General features: G+C 41.9%; 1 protein-coding gene across 1 annotated transcript in view; it reads right to left on the reverse strand.

Annotated features, from left to right (window-relative positions):
* ly75 (lymphocyte antigen 75) overlaps positions 1–21,780 on the reverse strand; it is a 109,124-nt gene that overhangs the window by 8,168 nt on the left and 79,176 nt on the right. Inside the window, exons 24-31 of the mRNA XM_084337079.1 lie at positions 17,861–17,990; positions 10,253–10,470; positions 5,645–5,807; positions 3,171–3,335; positions 2,943–3,065; positions 2,195–2,380; positions 1,850–2,073; positions 1,227–1,434 (exon numbers count right to left, since the gene is read on the reverse strand). Of these exons, the coding sequence (XP_084193205.1) occupies positions 1,227–1,434; positions 1,850–2,073; positions 2,195–2,380; positions 2,943–3,065; positions 3,171–3,335; positions 5,645–5,807; positions 10,253–10,470; positions 17,861–17,990 (1,417 nt within the window). The remainder of the gene's footprint in view (positions 1–1,226; positions 1,435–1,849; positions 2,074–2,194; positions 2,381–2,942; positions 3,066–3,170; positions 3,336–5,644; positions 5,808–10,252; positions 10,471–17,860; positions 17,991–21,780) is intronic.

A 21,780-nucleotide genomic window follows, 5' to 3' on the forward strand; every position in this document is an offset into this window, starting at 1 on the left:
TGACCAGACGAGCGCTCCACCTCCTGAGCCACCGTCACGTAGCAGTCGGTGAAGCGATGAGAAAGACACCAGGGTCTTACTCTGAGAAGGGGTGGTGATGCATCTTACTCTGAGAAGGGGTGGTGATGCATCTTACTCTGAGAAGGGGTGGTGGTGTATCTTACTGTGAGAAGGGGTGGTGATGCATCTTACTCTGAGAAGGGGTGGTGGTGTATCTTACTGTGAGAAGGGGTGATGGTGTATCTTACTCTGAGAAGGGGTGGTGATGTATCTTACTCTGAGAAGGGGTGGTGGTGTATCTTACTCTGAGAAGGGGTGGTGGTGTATCTTACTCTGAGAAGGGGTGGTGATGTATCTTACTGTGAGAAGGGGTGATGGTGTATCTTACTCTGAGAAGGGGTGGTGGTGTATCTTACTCTGAGAAGGGGTGGTGATGTATCTTACTGTGAGAAGGGGTGGTGATGGTGTATCTTACTCTGAGAAGGGGTGGTGATGTATCTTACTGTGAGAAGGGGTGGTGATGGTGTATCTTACTCTGAGAAGGGGTGGTGATGGTGTATCTTACTCTGAGAAGGGGTGATGGTGTATCTTACTCTGAGAAGGGGTGGTGATGTATCTTACTCTGAGAAGGGGTGGTGATGTATCTTACTCTGAGAAGGGGTGGTGATGGTGTATCTTACTCTGAGAAGGGGTGGTGATGGTGTATCTTACTCTGAGAAGGGGTGGTGATGGTGTATCTTACTCTGAGAAGGGGTGGTGATGGTGTATCTTACTCTGAGAAGGGGTGATGGTGTATCTTACTCTGAGAAGGGGTGGTGATGGTGTATCTTACTGTGAGAAGGGGTGGTGATGTATCTTACTGTGAGAAGGGGTGGTGATGGTGTATCTTACTGTGAGAAGGGGTGGTGATGGTGTATCTTACTGTGAGAAGGGGTGATGGTGTATCTTACTGTGAGAAGGGGTGGTGATGTATCTTACTGTGAGAAGGGGTGGTGATGGTGTATCTTACTGTGAGAAGGGGTGGTGATGGTGTATCTTACTGTGAGAAGGGGTGGTGATGGTGTATCTTACTCTGAGAAGGGGTGGTGATGGTGTATCTTACTGTGAGAAGGGGTGGTGATGGTGTATCTTACTGTGAGAAGGGGTGGTGATGGTGTATCTTACTGTGAGAAGGGGTGGTGATGGTGTATCTTACTGTGAGAAGGGGTGGTGATGGTGTATCTTACTCTGAGAAGGGGTGGTGATGGTGGTGCTGTAGCAGATGGCTCCATTCACCACGGCGTTGCAGTCTGTTTTCACCCAACTCCCGGTTGTGTTAACAAACACACAGCCGCCCTGCTTCCGCTGAGGGCTGGACCCCTCCAGGGACTCCCAAATGGTTGCTCTGTAGTCATACCTAGTCCCGTCAGACCACTCATAGACTGAGCCACTAGCCTGTACGGGGGGGGGACGGGACACACAGCCATGTTAGCATTACAAGTCACCAGTAGGAGGATTTGGGATAACAGGAGCTCTTTATTTGTGTAGATAGATAGATAGAGAGATAGAGAGAGAGAGAGAGAGAGAGAGAGAGAGAGAGAGAGAGAGAGAGAGAGAGAGAGAGAGAGAGAGAGAGAGATAGAGAGAGAGAGATAGAGATAGAGAGAAATGGGTTAACTGTAATAAGCTTGTTTCCTCCCGCATGGCTGATCAAGGTGATTCCCTGTAATAACTGCCAAATCAGGTCTGTGGTGTCAGCAGGTCAGTGGTTTACATGGTGAGCTTGGTGGGGGGTGGAGCGTAACAAAGCACAATGTGATTTGGTAAAAGGGAAGTAAAGGGATTGGGGTTTTGGAGCACATGTTCTTACATGCTGGTTGGACAGGCCGATCCAGAGCGGGAAACCGTCCGTCTTGGCTATGAGCTCCAGGTGCGCGTCATGCTGGGCGTCGTGCACGCTGGCCAGGTGCCCCCCGCGCCCGCCACACTCCTCCAGGGCCTGGAACCAACTCAGCTTCTTGGTCACAACCTCGTAGGTTAGGTTGCCGTAGCTTTCGATGTCCTTGACAGACTGGCTGTACTCCTCCTTTGGATCTTGGGGAAGGGAGAATTAAGTAGTAAGTAAAGGCGTATAACAATATTTTTGAATGCATTTATCTGATATTAGAGAAGAATCGAGATGTGCGAGTAGAGGTGAAGCGATGTCCCAACCAACCGTTGTCCAGTTTGCAGACCACGATGCTCTGCTGCTTGAAGGGCCGGAAGTAGCGAGTGTTTGTGACAAGCTCCCAGACGCCGTCGGGGTCGAGGCCGGCCATGAACTCTCCATCCACCTCCGGCCTGCCGTCTCTCCAGTTAGAGTACTGCACGTTGGTGCCGTCGTACCACTTCATCCCGTCATCTACAGGAGACGCACCAGCCAGAGACACACTGCCGATCACTCTCACACCAAGACGTTCAGTTCAGCACACTTACCTACGCTACGAGGTGTGGTCTACACGACTGCACTTACCACAAGATGGTACTTTAATGTACAACGGTATTTGTCTTTTTTTGTGTCATTGTACTGTAGCGGAAGAGACGGAAAGTAGAATACATGGTAGGCAGCCGTGTATACCGTATACTTACTCATAGTATATATATATTCAGCTTCTGAAGTGTTTATTGCCCATATTTATTGTAACGTATAATAATATAACTGATAGTGATAGGGCATACAGACCCTCATCTGCATCCTTTGATTACACTGTTTACTTGCTCATATTCTTACACTGCTTATTTTTTTTACCTTTACCATAGTTTTATTGCCTGTATTTATGTCTTCTACTATTACCATACCCGTAACTGTACCCCCCCGCCCCCCCTGCTGCTATGATGCCTTCCATGCACGACAACCATGGCGACGATATAGACTACCGGTAATCTTCATAGTACTTACTTTCTACAAGTAGAAAACGTCTCACCATTATCATCTTTGAACAGCCCCAGCCATATAAACTGGACCAGGTTTTTGAAGGGCAGGAGCTGTTGCCTGACAAACTCATTCTCCTCTGCATTGCGGATGGTAAGGATGTCTGCAACTGCATCTATACACAGTACAATCATAATAATAATCATCATCATCTCTACTGTGCATTGGTCTGGCAGTTTTTTTTTTTTTTTTTTTTATTGGTAAGCTGAGAAATCCTTACCGATGTTCTTGCAGGTGTCATGAATCTGTCCCCGATCGAACTGGTCCCACCTGGAGGAAACCATCTGGAAAAAGTAACAGTTCTTCTTGAAGGGGATCCAGTTTGGCCCGTTGATCTTATGGGGACACTTGACTGTCTCACTCTCAGGGGTAGTGGTGGTCTCCTCTGTGACAAAAAAAAGTGAAAATAGTTTTGAGTCTGTAAATATGAAGCAATATTACATGTTTGCCTGCCAACAATGGGTCTCAGTTATCAAGCAAGATATGAAGGGTTAAAAGGGCTTAAAGTTATGGTAGGGCTTGGTGTTGGGCTTACCACTTTCAACAGAACCAGAACAGAACCTGGTCCAGAACAGGGCAGCTGGTACTGGGCTGCTCACTAAGGTCTAATGTGAGCCGTATGCATGCCCGCCTCTCTTGGCTTAACGTTGAAAATAGATCGACTTTTAATCTTGTGCTGTTCAAGTTGGTCATGAGCAGTAAAACTCCTGTTTTTATACATAAACAGATTGTTTTTTAGTAATACTGTGCATGAGCATTACACTTGACTAGAGGTTCCAGTAGTGGGCAGATTGAATTGCCAGGTCCTAAAACCAACGCTTTAACACTTTGAGTGCCAACGGCGAGAAATCTAGTTATTTCATGCCATGCGTTGAGTGCCAAAAACGAGAAATCGTTATTTAATCATTATTTTTTTAATTATCGATTTCCATTCATTTTTCATCAATCTAGCCTCACATTACCAGTGGGGATCTGTCTGAGCTCGAACAGGGAGAATACCGCCCCCTATCGTCTCTCCGGATGGTATTGCACCCCATTGGATTGGACTGAATGAAATGGATGGGAAAAAATAGTCCAGATTCCACATTTTACTCCTCGCCGCTGAGAGATCGAGCTGCGCAGGTGAAAAGATGCGACTGCTGTTACCTCAAGTACCGGAGGGGACTTGTGCTATGTATGACTTAGTCCACATTGCAGCCGGCTTGTGGGAGGCAAGAAACAGCGTTTGTGACAGGGGAGGGTTGAATTGGATGATACGAAATTGGGATGGGAGAAAATATAGAAAAATGGGAGAAAAAGTGGATAAAAAAAAAACACAATCGATATTTGGAATGGCGATCAGGAATTGGAATATTTTTTTTGGAGAACATCTGAGCTGAGGTAAGAAATCTATTTTACCAGTCTTTCACCTATATATCAACGTGTCCCATATGTGTGTGTGTGCTATCAGGAAATAAGATAATAGATTTTTCAGCCCGCTTCTATAGCGTGCATAAGTACACTTATACTATCGATAATCTAGCGTTTATTTGAAAACGATCCATAAATAGGCTGAAAAATGTGAAACGTGTTTTGTGTATTACAGTAAAGCGCGATTCCTGCAGAATCTTAATTTTTTTTCTTAAAGTTTAAAAAAACTAGCGTTTTTCAAAATGCTATAAAACGGAAATGAACCAATTAAAAAAACAATCCGTTTTGACAATGTTGACTGCAAACAAGTCATTGATAAGCGACGGGCGTATTAGACACAGCCATAATTTAAGATATAGTTTATGCATTCGCAAATATGATCGCCCTCCATTGACTACAGCGTTGGCACTCAAGCGCCTATTGCTGGCACCCCCTGCTGGCACGGAAAGTGTTAAGGAGATCTTTTATTTTTAGAGCATTAACTCTTTGGAATAACCTGCCTCAAAACCTCTGCTGCATTTACAGTAGATTCACTTTTTAAAATAATCTTAAACTGTAAAGTATTTTTTTGTTTTTGTTTTCCGTTTCTGTGCTTGCATGTAATTTTAACCATCTTAATTGTTAGTTTCATTATGTGTCGAGTACTGACTTTTAATAATTTTGTTTTTTTCAATAATAATTGTTTTTGTGTGGACCCCAGGACCCCAGGAAGACTAGCTGGTTGCTATGGCACCAGCTAATGGGGATCCTTAATCAAATCAAAATCAAAACACCCTACTACCAGACCTATATCTTGGCGATCCTGACACGTCGATATGTTACAGACAGACGCTTGGCTTCAAATTATTCAACGTGTGTAAACTATGAACAGTGTCTCAATTGACCTGTCTCAAACCCTGCCCTCTTTTCTTGATCCTCCAATCACAACTGTCGCTTACCTCGGACAAACTTGGTTTGTCCGAGGTAAGCGACAGTTGTGATTGGAGGATCAAGAAAAGAGGGCAGGGTTTGAGACAGGTCCATTGACCATATTCGCACGGTGAACATTTTGCTCTTATGTCAGGCCCAGGTTCCCCAGGGTGGAAAGCAATCCCAGCCTGACCATGACATAAGAGCAAAATGGCCACCATGTGAATATGGTCAATTGAGACACTGTTCATAGTTTACACACGTTGAATAATTTGAAGCCAAGCGTCTGTCTGTGACCTTCTTACTTGCTTAGAAGTAGAACGACTGTGTCTATGTTACTGTGTGCTGCACTAGTATTGTACATTAGTAACTCACTGTGTGGTACATGGCAGATGGCGCCTGGTAGTGTCTCCTGGCACTCTGTGGATTTCCAGAAGCCGTCAGTATCCATGTAGACACAGGAGCCACTGGTGGCTTCGGGAGACCATCGGCTGAACGTGGTGTGACTCTCATCTGTCCAGCGGTAGTGTATACCATCCTGATCATCAAACCAAGAGCACACAGTATGAAACCCTTCTAAAACCTGGATGAGCAGAGTAGATTATAGAATGATAGGATTTATCATTGCATTTGTTTGTTAAACACTTATAACCGTTTTCAAAAGTACTACATCAATTATTTTATAATTTTTGTCGTCTTTTTATTTCATTCTCTATCGCCACCATCAGCCCAAAGCGTAATTTTTCAAGTGAGCGTATATCCTCACCCACGTTTCATGGACAACACGTTTGTTATAGGACCTATGGAGTCCCTACTCTTCCTGGGATGTTCATCCGATTCTCATGAAACTCGCTGTATCCAGAGATTAAAACCATTAAATATATTTGACATTTTGAGATAATCGGCATCGGTCGATTCCTGAGCTCACGAGACAGATAAACAAAAAAATTCTGCAGACACATCTTGCACTTGTGTGCTTGCTTTTCTCTCTCCCTCTATGTGTTTTATCTGTGCTTCAATACACCAAGCTAACTTGGCACAGTGTTAATGACAGATAGTGGATTCAATACACCAAGCTAACTTGGTACAGTGTTTAATGAGAGATAGTGGATTCAATACACCAGGCTAACTTGGCACAGTGTTTAATGAGAGATAGTAGTGGATTCAATACACCAGGCTAACTTGGCACAGTGTTTAATGAGAGATAGTAGTGGATTCAATACACCAAGCTAACTTGGCACAGTGTTTAATGAGAGATAGTAGTGGATTCAATACACCAAGCTAACTTGGCACAGTGTTTAATGAGAGATAGTAGTGGATTCAATACACCAGGCTAACTTGGCACAGTGTTAAATGAGAGATAGTAGTGGATTCAATACACCAGGCTAACTTGGCACAGTGTTTAATGAGAGATAGTGGATTCAATACACCAAGCTAACTTGGTACAGTGTTTAATGACATTTACATTTACATTTAGTCATTTAGCTGACGCTTTTATCCAAAGCGACTTACAAGTTCTGTACGACAAGCCATCAGGAAGGGCACAACTCTATCAGCTGAGCAACAATGTTCATCAAAGTGTTGAGTGCTACAGTGTAGGTTAGTTTATTAGGACAAGTGCATGACAGTACGGTTAGTTAGGGTTAGATTTTTTTTATTTTTTTTTGTTTTTTATTCAGATAATGGTTGAAGAAGTGCGTCTTTAGTTGACGGCGAAAGATTGGACGTGATTCGGCTGTCCTAACTGGGGTGGGTAGTTCATTCCACCATTGTGGGGCAAGGACTGAGAATAGGCGACTTCTCTTTGATGACCCTCCCGGAGCTTGGATAGGAGTAGGTCTGAGGCGGCCAGAAGATGCAGAGCGTAGGGGTCTTGAGGGTGTGTAGTTAGAGACCATTGACCGGAGGTAGGCGGGAGCGGTTCCCTTTGCCGCACGGTATGCTAGGTCGAGGGCCTTGAAGCGGATTCGTGCAGCAATGGGGAGCCAGTGCAGGTCCCTAAGAAGTGGGGTGACATGGGCCGACTTCGGTAGGTTTGAGATCAGGCGGGCCGCTGCGTTCTGAATGAGTTGAAGAGGCTTAGTGGCAGTGGCCGGGAGGCCAGCGAGCAGTGCATTGCAGTAGTCGAGGCGGGAGATGACTGTTGATTGGACGAGGAGTTGGGTGGCTTCTTTTGTCAGGAAGGGGCGGATCCTTCTGACGTTGCTCAGGAGGAATCGGCAGGTTCTGGTCGTCGCTGCGATGTGAGCAGAGAAGTTCAACTGGTCGTCGAGGACAACACCAAGGTTCTTGGCGGTCGGGGACGCAGTCACAGCTGTATTCTCGACTGTGATTGAAAGGTCGGTTAGGGGGGAGGATTTGGCCGGCAGGTGGAGCAATTCTGTTTTGCTTAGGTTCAGTTTGAGGTGGTTGGACGTCATCCAGGCTGAGATGTCGGACAGACAGGACGAGATCCGCTCAGAGACGTGGATATCTGAGGGAGGGAAGGAGAGGAAGAGTTGAGTATCGTCGGCATAACAATGGTAGGAGAAGCCATGAGACGTGATAATGTTACCCAGTGATTTAGTGTAGAGGGAGAAGAGAAGGGGTCCTAAAACCGAGCCCTGGGGGACCGACAGGGTCCCTCTCCATGACACTTGGTAGGAGCGGTCATTGAGGTATGATGACAGCCATGTCAGCGCAGAGCCAGCCACTCCCATTCCTGCGAGGGCCGCAAGGAGGATCTGGTGGTTGACTGTGTCGAAGGCTGCAGATAGATCTAGGAGAATCAGGACAGAGGAGAGGCCTTTCGCTTTTGCTAAGTGAAGTGCCTCTGTGACCGCAATGAGGGCCGTTTCTGTGGAGTGACCAGTCCTGAAGCCTGACTGATTAGGGTCTAGGAGGTCATTCTGTAAGAGATAAGCAGTAAGTTGGTTGGATACAGCACGTTCAAGTGTTTTAGAAAGGAAGGAGAGAAGAGAGACAGGACGGTAGTTGCCTATGACGGTAGGGTTCAGGGTTTTTTTTTTTTATGAGCGGCGTGACTCTGGCTTGTTTTAGGGAGGTGGGGACCACCCCCGAGTTGAGTGAGGAGTTGATTGTTCATTGTTAATTGTTCATTGTTAATTGCTCATTGTTAATGAGAGATAGTAGTGGATTCAATACACCAGGCTAACTTGGTACAGTGTTTAATGAGAGATAGTAGTGGATTCAATACACCAGGCTAACTTGGCACAGTGTTTAATGAGAGATAGTAGTGGATTCAATACACCAAGCTAACTTGGCACAGTGTTTAATGAGAGATAGTAGTGGATTCAATACACCAAGCTAACTTGGCACAGTGTTTAATGAGAGATAGTAGTGGATTCAATACACCAGGCTAACTTGGCACAGTGTTTAATGAGAGATAGTAGTGGATTCACGGGACAGAATGTCACATTGTTGTCACCTCTAACGTTAGTCACTTGGTGGATGATATGAGCAGGCTGTGAGAGTGGACATTTTAAAACAAGTGCACTGCACAGAGACAGATATAAGCAAACAGAGATATTAGTGTTAAATAAATGTTAATTTAAGTTCAACAATCTTGCGTATCTCATTTGTTATACTTTTTTTTGTACTTTTATCAGATACAAAAAACAACATATGGGCATTATATATCGGCCATCGGTCACCCTGCTCTCTAAATATCAGCAATCGGCTTTTGAAAAACCAGTCGACCACTAATATTATTTATATAGTTGCTGAGCCAAATTGTCTGACCGCCAGATACAACAGAATGTCAGATAAATATATGATAAGCAGGTAGTGATGTGTTACTTGTGAATACTTTGTCTGATTTGCACCAAACGTGACAAATATGTTGTCTTACTATAGTGAGAAACCTTGTGAAGTTTTGACAGCTTGTCCGATCATTATGACATTTGAAATTGTCCCTTTCCTTCTGATGATCAATATGCATTACTTTATTGAGTTCTAATTCCAATTTTATTTTATTATGTGATCAATGCGGCAGATTTTAATTGAAATATAACCTATGGTTCCATTTTTTTTTTTTGAGACAAATTATGTCAGAAATAAGCCTACCAGTAGGCTACAGTTTTATTTTAATAACTCAAATTAATAATAATAATACTATTTTATATTATTAACTCTTTGGACGCCAGACCCGATGATAGTCGGGTTATCTCGCCATGCGTTGAGCGCCAGGATCCCCGAAAACCCGAGTATAGTCGGGTTTTTATCGCTATTTCTTTTATTTGATATTTCCATTCATTACAGGCACACAGACTCGGGGTTAACATGGGGAATCATCCTGAGAATGCCAACGTGCAATACTGGCCGCATCCACCCAGGTGGCAGTATCGAGCACCCTTTGAAACATTATATCTTGGCCTGTGCATCGATCAAAAGTCTCCACCCTTTCATGCATTCATGATGAAACATAATACCGATAGAGATTCGATTTTTGAAATGGTAGCATGTACAGGCGAGAAACTGCAACGCTTTTAGTGAAATGCACGTATTGCTGCATAGTGTCGTTTTCTGGGATTAGACAGGATTACTCTAAAACTATACTCATTCACCACGGTATAAAACGGGAATGTATGAATGAAAAGATTATTTCTTTTTCACATATTGAACGATAGATAGTCGATGTCCATGGGCCATAGTATTGTATCCATAGCTATAATATAGAATATAGTTATAGCCCTGCAAACACAGCCACTTATTCCTATCTCTTAGAGCTTGGCGTGGTAAGTACAAATGATGCTCAACTGCGTGGTGTCCATTGAGTTAATATGTATAATAGTTTTTTTTTTAATCTTATTTAAACAAGACAATTGAATTTAAAATATGCAAATGCATACCTACCTTGTTTTATTCAATGTCTTAACATTACTGGTGCATTCTGGTCAGATGTATCATCATCTCCATCATCATCAATTTTAACAAAATATGTAGAGAGTTGAGACATAAACATGCTTTGCTTGGTCAACTCACGTCACTAAAGAGGCCGATCCACATGGGTGCTTGCGCCCTGTTCACGTACACAGTGAGGATGGACTGTTGTGAAGTATCGGCCACGCTGGCCAGGTCCATCTTCTTGCTCTGGCACTCTGCCAGAGCCTCCCAGAAGGTCAGGTTGTTCCTCAGCAGCTGGAAGGTGTGGTTGTTGGTGTGGATGGGCTCTGAGGGGACCCGGGGCTCCTCCGTTTTATCTGCCATGAGAGGAAGGTCAGTAAAGGCGGAAAATGAAAACAGCTAAGCTGGGAGTCACACAGAGAGCCATCGCCCAGCTGCTCTCAGTGTTCAAAAACATTGTCTTTGGATTTGATGACAAATCCCAAGGTCCAGACTTTGGAAACCAGAATAGTGTTGCTATTTCCAGTCTGTAGTACCGACAGTAGGCTACACTAAAATACATGAATGTTGCCTTCCTTTAAAACCTAGCCTAATGTAGTAAGATTGATGATAATGTGAGCAGCACCCTACAACTAGAATTAAGAAAGGACAAGAGGTTTAAAACCAATGTGCTTTACAAAGAGATGGATGGATCTTTGATATACTTATTTATATGATCATATATATTTGTTGGCCACTAGTTGATGAAATTGGCGCTGAAGCGGCTGAAGCACACAGTGGGAGAAAAGGGGTCCCTGAAATCTGTATCACGTGTTCTTCCAGCATGTGCAAAAGGATGCACATACACCACAAATGGATGACATACAGTAGGGTGGGGCGATTAATCAAGTTTCAATTACGATTTTGGCTTACCACGATCATGAAAACAAGATAAAGACGAGTTACAATTATTATTTTTGTAGTTTGCAATATAGTGATATTTATCTTAATTTGTATACATTATTATTTGTTTTATTTATTTTATATTTATTTCTTGTTTTTCAGTAAAATTATATTTAAACTAAAATTATATTTAAAGTTCAAAGTCAGTGTTCAAAATAATCACCAGTGTTAGAAGTTCAATAAACACATAATGATGTCCTCAAATCAATGAGTAATTGTGTTTAATAATCGTGATTTCAATATCAATCGTGATTATGATTTGTCATAATCAAGCAGTCCTAATGTATAGTACAGGGGTGGCCAACCCGCGGCTCGCGAGCCGCATGCGGCTCTTTGCCCGTCAATGTGCGGCTCTTCCATTCCATAAGGACGTAGAATAAACATTTAATTTTTTATTTTTAATGGTCCATTTGCATGTTCTTGGTATCTGAATCTAGGGACATATATGGATCAGTGTCAGAAATAGTGTGTCTGTTACTAGGCTTGAGTAAATTGTAATGAACCAAAGGAGAATATCAATTCTATTTAAAAAAAAAAAAATTATCTTTGACTGTGAATAACACCATGCTAAAATTGACCAGACCTGAAAAATCTAAGCAAATGAATAAAGGGAAGATGATTAAACAGAAGGTTTTGTAGATACAGTACTGAATTCTGCCATCTTTTTTATAATGTACATTTCTCCACCATTTTTCATCATATTGCAACACCGTTTTTTGCAAGACGTTCACAGAAAGGTAGAGAAACTAACTGCGTTCTGTTTTATGGCAATAACGTTCAGGTTTGTGAGAGATAATCCCAAAAAAATAAGAGAAATAAAAAAGTAAATCCAGAAGTCAGATGATTGACAGGGGCTGGTGTGAGCTGGGTAGGGTAGTTTTTCGAAATTTGAAAGCCATGGGTCTCTTCCTTCAAAAGACTACACTCACTTTTGGATGTGCCACTTCCTCCTGTCAATATGCGCCGGTTTCCGACTCAATGCCCTGAGATTTCTATAATCTTATATTTCACTAATAACAGTTAAAATAATTGGTAAACAAACGTAATGCTGAAAATATACACTTTTACTGTATATCTCGGGCTTAAGAGGTTAACCCTGTGAGGCCCAAATTAAAAAGACATTAGCAACTTCAGAGGCCAGAGGGTGGGACATATAAACACATTATTATAAATGTTACTATCAAATAGCATTGTGAGGCTGAACAACAGGACCAATTGACTATACATGTGCTTAAATTTTTTTAAATAAACATTCTTTTTTTAAATGGCTAAAAGTGATTTTGTAATTTTGCAACCGTGGGTCTCACAGGGTACTTTTAACCCTGTGAGGCCCAAATAAAAAAGACATTAGCAACTTCAGAGGCCAGAGGGTGAGACCTATAAGCACATGAAGGGTGCCGTGACTGAAAAAAAAGGTTGAGAAACGCTGGTATATGGTGTGGCTCTTTGTGGTACCACAGTAATTTTTGTGGCTCTTTGACTGGTTGGCCACCCCTGGTATAGTAGAACACAAACAGAGTGCGCTGAAGGCGTGTAAGCATGCTCTTGTGCTTCAAATTGATTGGTCAATACAATCTTCCTCAAAATCTAACCTCTGCTTGTCAATCAAAGGAGGTTGGACTCATTACAACTTCACCAAAACCGAAACTTAACACAGATATAAACATTGTGAGAACACACTTTAAAAATCACACCACTAATTACGAGAGTCAATGATGTATGCATCATTTTACGCATTGATGGCAATGAGCTGCCAAGTGCACCCACTGTAGGACTAACCTAAACCTATAAAATCATGAATACATTCTTCACCAAATTTAACCTACGTTGAACACCGTCTGCCCACTTAGAATGTAACAGAGCGAACCCATACACAATGTCACTGAATGTTTTTAGAAACGTTTTGATAACATATACAAACAGCTGGTACATCGTTTTTTAGGGGATGACGAGAATGAGGAGCCTCCGAGCCAGGACCAGCAGACTAAAAGACAGCTTTATACACCAGGCTGTCAGGAAGCTGAACTCTCTCCCAGCTCCCCCCTCCTCTCTCACTCTGCCACCACAGAACCCCCCCCCGGACACATCGTGTCCCATATGTTACTTATGTTTATAGTGTCCTATATGTTACTTTACTGATTGTAAACAACAATAAAACCAAAGTCATGCCCATCAACACTAATACATATAACAATAGAAGAACAGGTCTTGGAAAATTCAGATAATTTCACATACCTTGGAAGCATCATTCACCATGATGGGGGAGCAAGTAAGGACATCCAAAACCAGATTAACAAAGCATACACAACCTTCATAAGACTTAAACAAATCTGGAAGTCAAGCCAATACAGCACCAAAACAAAACTTGGGATCTACCAAAGCTGCATACTCTCTCAACACTACTATACGGTGCAGAATGCTGGAAAACCACAGAAAGCGACATCCATAAATTATCCACTTTCCACACCTCATGCCTGCGCAGAATCCTACGTATATTCTATGCGCCAGCTGGCGTAATGGGGATAAGTAAGTAACAGGGTTCCCACACTTGCCTTGAAATTTTTTCCATGCTACCTCCTGATTTTCAAGTCTACATTGTAAATGCTTAGAGATTATGTCTTATTGATAATATCAATGCATGAAATAATGCAACAAGCTGTAGATGAACAACAATTTATTGAACTGGAACTTTGAAACACATGAGCACTGGGATTGATATCTGTTCTCTCTTCCACTCCTCTCCTATCTCATCCTGTCCTCTTCTCTCCACACCTCCCCTCGTGTCCACTCCTGTCTTCTCTTCCTACTCTTCTCAACTCCTCTCCACTCTTCTCCCTTTTCCTCTGTCATCCTCTACTCTCTTCTCCTCCTCTTCTTTCATCTTCGCCCCTCTTCTCTTCCTCCTCCCCCTTTCCTTTATTATTAGTCTTATTAGATTATGAGTCTTACGTAGAAGGGGTAGTATGCCTACTCTTACTCTGTAAAATATTTTGTAAATCAAACTAATGAACCTAAAAGGGAAAACATAAGGCAGGTTCCCCTGTGGTTCCTCAGTACAGCAACCCCACTAGTAAGCTAGCTTAACAGTATAGATGTATAGAATCAGTCTAGGCATGATCAATGATCTTTCAAAAATGTCTCACCCCAAATGTTCCTATTTGGTAGTATAATCTTTTTTAAGAAAAAAAACGAAAAATCACAAAATAGCTAAAAGTAGATATAAGAATGAATGTTACAAAATGTATCAAGACTAGACTATTCATGTCAACTAGTATAGAAGTAATGTCACAGCCTAATGTGCAAATGTATTGGTAGTTAGCTACACGTAGCAATGCAAGCTAGCCAACAGCTAGTAGCTAGTTAGTTAGCAAACTGGATGTTAGCTAGCAAGATTGCACTCCATGTGCTTGCATCATTAACAAAATCCAAATTCAAAACAAACTCAAACTCAAGTTGCTAGCTAGTTAGCAAGATTGCACTGCTTACTAACTAACATTGATAAACCCAGGTTTACCACACAGTTAAAACACAGCTACAGTACTTACATTTGAGGATAAACTTGCATAAGAAGTTTCACTGTAGATGTCAACTTGCAATGGGCCTGGTCTACAAGATACACTACGCGACCAAGGTACCCATGTACATGTCAAAATACTTCCCAAAGGTCAGTGAATACCACGATCACAACACCAGAGGGAGCTCCACAAATCATGTAAAACCCAGATTCGGCTCAAACAAGGGACTAAACACGTTTCGCAATTATGCCACATCAATGTGGAACGCCCTACCTAAAGCTGTAAAGGAATGTGAATCACTACCCACTTTCAAAAACACTCTCAAAAAACACCTACGTGAGACTGCAATTCGAAACTGGCCCCTACAAATGTCCTAACCTAGTTGTACAGTAAATGACCAAGTAAGGCTTTGTCAGTATTCTAATGTACAGTGTAAAATGTGTGTGTGTGTGTCCCCCCCCCCCCCCCCCCCCACCTCCAATGTACAGCCCTCACCCAACCCACCCAACCCCACCCCACCCATCCAACCTCCTCCAATGTACAGTTTCTACGCCAAATGTATATACACTCCTTTTCTGGACACTTTTGTATCACAAACAGTACTGTATTTGCAAATCTGATATGTCATAAATGTATAGATGTAGCAGTACTGTCTATCTGTATGTCATGTATGTCATATATGTTATTATTAATTGAAAATGGGGGACCCTGATGTAAACAAGACGAAAGTCTTTCTCTGGTCTGCATCCCCTTAACAATTGTATGTATTGAGCTGTACTGTACTGTACCCATTCTGCAATCTGTTAATAAACGTTTCAATTCCCAAAGGTCAGTGAATACCACGATCACAACACCAGAGGGAGCTCCACAAATCATGTAAAACCCAGATTCGGCTCAAACAAGGGACTAAACACGTTTCGCAATTATGCCACATCAATGTGGAACGCCCTACCTAAAGCTGTAAAGGAATGTGAATCACTACCCACTTTCAAAAACACTCTCAAAAAACACCTACGTGAGACTGCAATTCGAAACTGGCCCCTACAAATGTCCTAACCTAGTTGTACAGTAAATGACCAAGTAAGGCTTTGTCAGTATTCTAATGTACAGTGTAAAATGTGTGTGTGTGTGTCCCCCCCCCCCCCCCCCCCCCACCTCCAATGTACAGCCCTCACCCAACCCACCCAACCCCACCCCACCCATCCAACCTCCTCCAATGTACAGTTTCTACGCCAAATGTATATACACTCCTTTTCTGGACACTTTTGTATCACAAACAGTACTGTATTTGCAAATCTGATATGTCATAAATGTATAGATGTAGCAGTACTGTCTATCTGTATGTCATGTATGTCATATATGTTATTATTAATTGAAAATGGGGGACCCTGATGTAAACAAGACGAAAGTCTTTCTCTGGTCTGCATCCCCTTAACAATTGTATGTATTGAGCTGTACTGTACTGTACCCATTCTGCAATCTGTTAATAAACGTTTCAATCAATCAATCAATCAAGGCTCCCGTGTTGGCTGGGAAATGCATGTATTTGACCGTTCTATTGAGATCGCGAGTAACGTTATTATTCCTGAAGTCCACCAACCCGAAACTATACTTTTAAAGTCCATATCACCAAGTTGCCTGCATCAAATTCCAACATCCAATATACCATATAGGATTCCAAGAGCATGCTCTACAACATGGGATCATCCATTTATATCTACAGTAAACGCTGTTCACATGTAAAGGGTTTTTATAAACTCATCTTAATCTTGTGCTCAATAGTTTCATTTTATTACTATTTTACACATCATCCAATAAAAATGTCCAGGACAACTGTTTCTATTTCCATGTAAGTGTTCACTTTTGCTCAGTTTCCATGACTTTTCCATACCTGGAAAATGAAAATTAATTCCATGTTTTCCAGGTACCGTGGGAACCCTGAGTAAGTAAGTAATATGTTACTTTGATATGGTATGGTTTATTTCTTAATCCCAGAGGGGAAACATGGTTTGCCACCAGAGCGAATACAAATATACAAACATGAAAGAAACAGTTACATGATACAATACAGGATACACAACACAATAGGAGAGCCTCTAAACACAGTGCTATCAGTGTTTGTTAAATTTGTTTTACCACAGCAGGAACAAAGGACCTTCTCAATCGCTCAGTAGAGCATTGAGGCATCAACAATCTATCACTGAATGAGCTTCACAGAGCATCGAAAATACTGAACAGTGGGTGGCCTTCAAAAGATAAAATGGTGTTCAGTTTAGTTCTGGTTCGCTTGGCTATGATGCTCTCTAGGGAATCAGGAGGAAGGCCAATCACTGAGACAGCATTTTTAATGATTTTATTTATACGTTTTTTGTCAGAAACCGTGATGCTGCCCCCCCCAGCAGAGAACAGCATTCAACAGGACACTAGCTAGGATACCTTGATAGAATACATAGAGAAGTGACCTGCTGATGTCGAAGGATCTAAGTTTCCTCAAATGAAAAAGCCGAGACTGGGCTTTGTTGAACACATAATCCAAGATATCTATAGGACTGGACTATTTCAACCTCCTTTATGTTTATATTAGATCTTATTTTCTTTTATATACACCGTGGGAAGGGGGAAACTAAATGTCACTTCTCTGTATGTCTTGCACATTATGAGAAGCGACAATAACGCTGACTTTGATTTTGAATGAGTTGTGTGCCTCTTTAAGCACGGTGGGTATACTTGGATTAAGATACCGTAGTAGCAAGTGTTGTCAACATGTCTTGATGACTCATCCCCAAACTAAAATAAAGCTTCATTAAAGTCTCTATCTATAGACATCTAAAACCAAGAACAGGTGTCTTAAGCAGGTGGCAGCTGGAATTATTTAATTATCTCATTTGTACCAACTAATTAACCAAAATGTGGGAATGAATTGTATCTCGTGCGCACACAATATAATTTTGAGTGCTCAATGTAGTAAAACGTGGCCTTGATATATATATATATATATCTTTTCTCTATGGCCACTCCAGAGCTCCATAGAAATGGTTATATGAAATAGGAAATGTATTCAGCTTGTAGACTATAGAACAACAGAAAAGTCGGTCTATTTGTGTGGAAATGTGTACTTCATGTAAGTGTTGTGGTGTTCTGCGTTTTATGCTTGTGGGTTGGAGTAGCTTACTGAATATCCTGTATTCTGCCTGCTACTTACGGAGAAACTGTATATGTATTTTTTAACTGTAATGAATTCAGTCAATCAATCAGTCAGTGCTTTAGAGGTGGTAGTGATATACTGTACCTGCATGGTGCTGGCAGATGGCCACTGGTTGCCTCTCGGAACAGGTGTTATAATCCCAGCTACCCATCATGGGAGATTTAGGGTCATTGATGATAAATACACACAGCTCCATACTCTCTGGATCCAATGCCTAGAAATACACACAGACACAAAGAAACAAAGGAAAAAAGAAGATGCACACAGATTAGGCCATGGCAAAGATTTTTAATTTAGTCAAAGATTCCGTCAGCCTTCCCACTTCTCCATGCAGCTCCAGTAAATAGACTTCATTTATGGACTGCATTTATATAGCGCTTACCAACTTATGCCTCACATTCACCCATTCACTCACACAGTGGAGGCAACCATGCGAGGTGCCAACCTGCTCATCCGGAGCGGTTAGGGGTTAAGTGTCTTAATCTGAACCTTCCGGTTACCAGATGACCGCTCTACCCCCTGAACCAGGCCCGGACTGGCCATCGGGAGCACCGGGAGTTTTCCCGGTGGCCTGGCCTGCACAGATTAAAAAAAAATATTATATATAAAAAAATATATATATATTTTTTTATTAAAATTTTATTTTTTTGCCAGACCATTGTTTCTAGTTGTGGCGGTGGCGCGGCGCGATAGTTTAGATAACCAGGTGGGTGGGGAACAACCAGGATTTCACTGTCTGCGACAGAGTTGGATAACTATCTGACTCTCTCTCCCTCACACGGACACACACACACACACAATGGAGCCGTGCTGCCGCTTGTGATTGGTGGAGGCGGGACCAGGTGATACAACTGATTGACAGTGGAGGCGGCGAATGGAATGGCAGATGGCACACTCCCAAAAGGAGTTGTTAAATCTGACATTACAAAAAACAATATGTGGTGGTTATGATTGGGGCTGAAGTTGAATAAACAATTTATGAAAGAGAGAGTCAAAATAATTCCAAGATAATTCAAAGATTACACACCTTTGCCACATTGGCTACAAACATAATCACTGCAAAGTTATCAAACAAATAAGAATCTGATCAGACACAAGGGTTAAGTTGTTGTTCCCTTTCTAATTTCCTCAAAAACATCTAGTCTAGTTAATGTGATCAATATTATTTGACAATTGATGCTTTTTGTTGGAAATTTCAGTCAGTGAGCTCATACTTTGAGCTAATTTTATAGTTAAAATGATTGAGACAACGCAATCTTCTGTCTTCGTTGTGCATGCATGCGTGTGCTCACCACACGTGATACATGCGTCACTATTCTGGCAGTGGCTACTGTTATTATAGTATTGTAATGAAAGGTCTGTTATTTAATGTTTGTGTAAAGGGCTATTTTAACTGTTGATGGGTAGTGCATCAGTAAAGTGAATATGGTATTGTGCTCTTGACTTGTTTGAATAGGTGGAGAGAGTGGTTAACTGTATTATAATAGTAAATAGAAAAATATGTTGTGCTCTTGCTTTTTTCTTTTTGAAGGTGGAGAGAGTACCATTGCTAGTGCCACAACAGTTTTATTTGAGGTTCATAGCAGTACATTGTACTAAGCAATTGTTGGCTCATTAGTTTCTGATTCACATGCACTAAAATTCACCAGAATGCAGGAAATTAAGTCTTTGTAACTAAAATCTTCCGGGTGGGGGACCCCCAGACCCCCGCTTAAAAAGTGGCCTGATTGGGGCTATATTTCGCGCTATATCTCCCGGTATGAATTATTTCCCCAGTCCGGCCCTGCCCTGAACCACTGTCGCCATACTAAAGAGGAACCAAATAAAAGTGGAACATGAGCAGAATTATACCAACAAGCAGAAGTACTGTTACTGTAACTTCAGTGAACTTCAGTGAACTTCACTGCCACACTACCAAATGGTTAACCCTTTACTATCACACTACCGACGGTTACCGTGATAGTAAAGGGTTAACCTTCTGTAGTGTGGCAGTGAAAGGGTTAAAGGTCCACTCAGTGATCCAAACATCAACAAATGGGTTGCCCCACCACCAAAAAGAAGAAATAACATTGGAGACATGCTATTGCATTCTCAGCTGATTGACTGAGCTCTTGATACAAGGACTAGCACTAGAAAAAAGGTAAATATATACGTTTTCAAAGATATTTGCTGTATTTAAGTGGCTGCAAAATGTTTCTTTATCTTGGTAAGGTTTGTGAACACTGCAGTAAAACTGAATATCTAAGAAAATTCCAAATAGCTTACGTTCCATCTACTGATCAAACCCCTCAAGAATGTATATGAATACACCTCACATTGATCTAGACAAGAATGTCTATGAATATACCTCATATTAGGGGCGGCTACATGGCGCAGAGGGCAAGGCGCTCGCAACGAATGCTGGAGACTAGGCTCGAACAGGATGCCTCCTGTTCGAGCCCCGCTCTCCACATTGCTTTCAGTTTAGCTGGTCGTCCACAGTAATACACATTGGCCGTATTACGGGGAGGGAAACTGAAGGGTGGGGATCGGGCGTTGTGGACAGCGACTCCTACAGGTCGGTTGGTGCGCCTGCGCAGTAGAATCAAGAAGCGACGGGGGCGGGGCCCCTCCAAAGCCCAGACCCCCGACGCTGAAAGATCGAGCCGCGCAGGTGAAAAGATGCGATGGCTGTTACCTCGAGTATCGGAGGGGACTCGTGCTATGTATGACTTAGTCCACATTGCAGCCGGCTTGTGGGAGGCAAGAAACAGCGTTCGAAGACAGGGGAGAGTTGAATTGGACGATATGAAAATTGGGATGGGAGAAAAATAGAAAATGGGAGAAAAAGTGGATAAAAAAAAAGAATATACCTCACATTGATCTAGACAAGAATGTATATGAATACACCTCACATTGATCTGGACAAGAATGTATATGAATACACCTCACATTGATCTGGACAAGAATGTATATGAATAACATTGATCTAGACCAGGGGTCTCAAACTCAATTTACCTGGGGGCCGCTGGAGGTAGAGTCTGGGTGAGGCTGGGCCGCATCAAATATTCCACACAAAAAGGGTTAAGTATTTATTTTTATGGAAATGTATGGTTGAAACATGCAAACGTTCAAACGCACACACACTAATAAGCATTGGAGGCTTTTAACCAGGGCCAGACTGGGGAAATCATTCAGGCCAGGAAATATAGTGCGAAATATAGCCCCAGTCAGGCCACTTTTTAAGCGGGGGGGTCCCCCACCAAGAGATTTTGGGTTACAAAGACTTCATTTTATTTGTACCCTTTAAATGGCAGTGTGTGTGATGACATGACGGCAAAGAAAAAATAAAAATAAAAAAATCTGAAATCTTTTTTATTTATTTATTTTTTTGGTGGAAATCATCTGGGGGGCCGCAAAATATCATCCAGCGGGCCGCAATTGAGTTTGAGTTTTAGACCCCTGATCTAGACAAAACAATCACTGATTTCAATTAAGTACTTTATTTTGGACAAAATCATTATGTTTTCTCCACAAAATTTATTTATGTTCTAATCTTAACACTTTGAGTGCCAGCCACAAGAAATCTCATTAGTTCATGCCATGCGTTGAGTGCCAGGAACGAGAAATCGTTATTTAATCGCTATTTTTGTAATTATCGATTTCCATAAATTTTTCATCGATCTAGCCTCACGTTACCACTGGGACTCTGTCCGAGTTTGAACGGGGAAAATACCAGCGTGTCCCATATGTGTGTGTGTGGCTGTGAGTGTGTGTGCTGATCAGGAAATAAGATAATCGATTTTTCAGCCCGCTTCTCTAGCGTGCATAAGTACACATATACTATCGATAATCTAGTGTTTATTTGAAACGATTCATAAATGGGCCGAAAAATGACAACGTGTTTTGTGTATTCCAGTAAAGCGCGATTCCTGCAGAATCTTAATTTTTTTTTCTGGAAGTTTAAAAAAAACTAGCGTTTTTCAAAATGGTATAAAACGGAAATTAACCGATTAAAAAACAAT

Source organism: Notolepis coatsorum, assembly GCF_963971535.1.
Source record: "Notolepis coatsorum genome assembly, chromosome: 20".
Classification (NCBI taxonomy): domain Eukaryota; kingdom Metazoa; phylum Chordata; class Actinopteri; order Aulopiformes; family Paralepididae; genus Notolepis; species Notolepis coatsorum.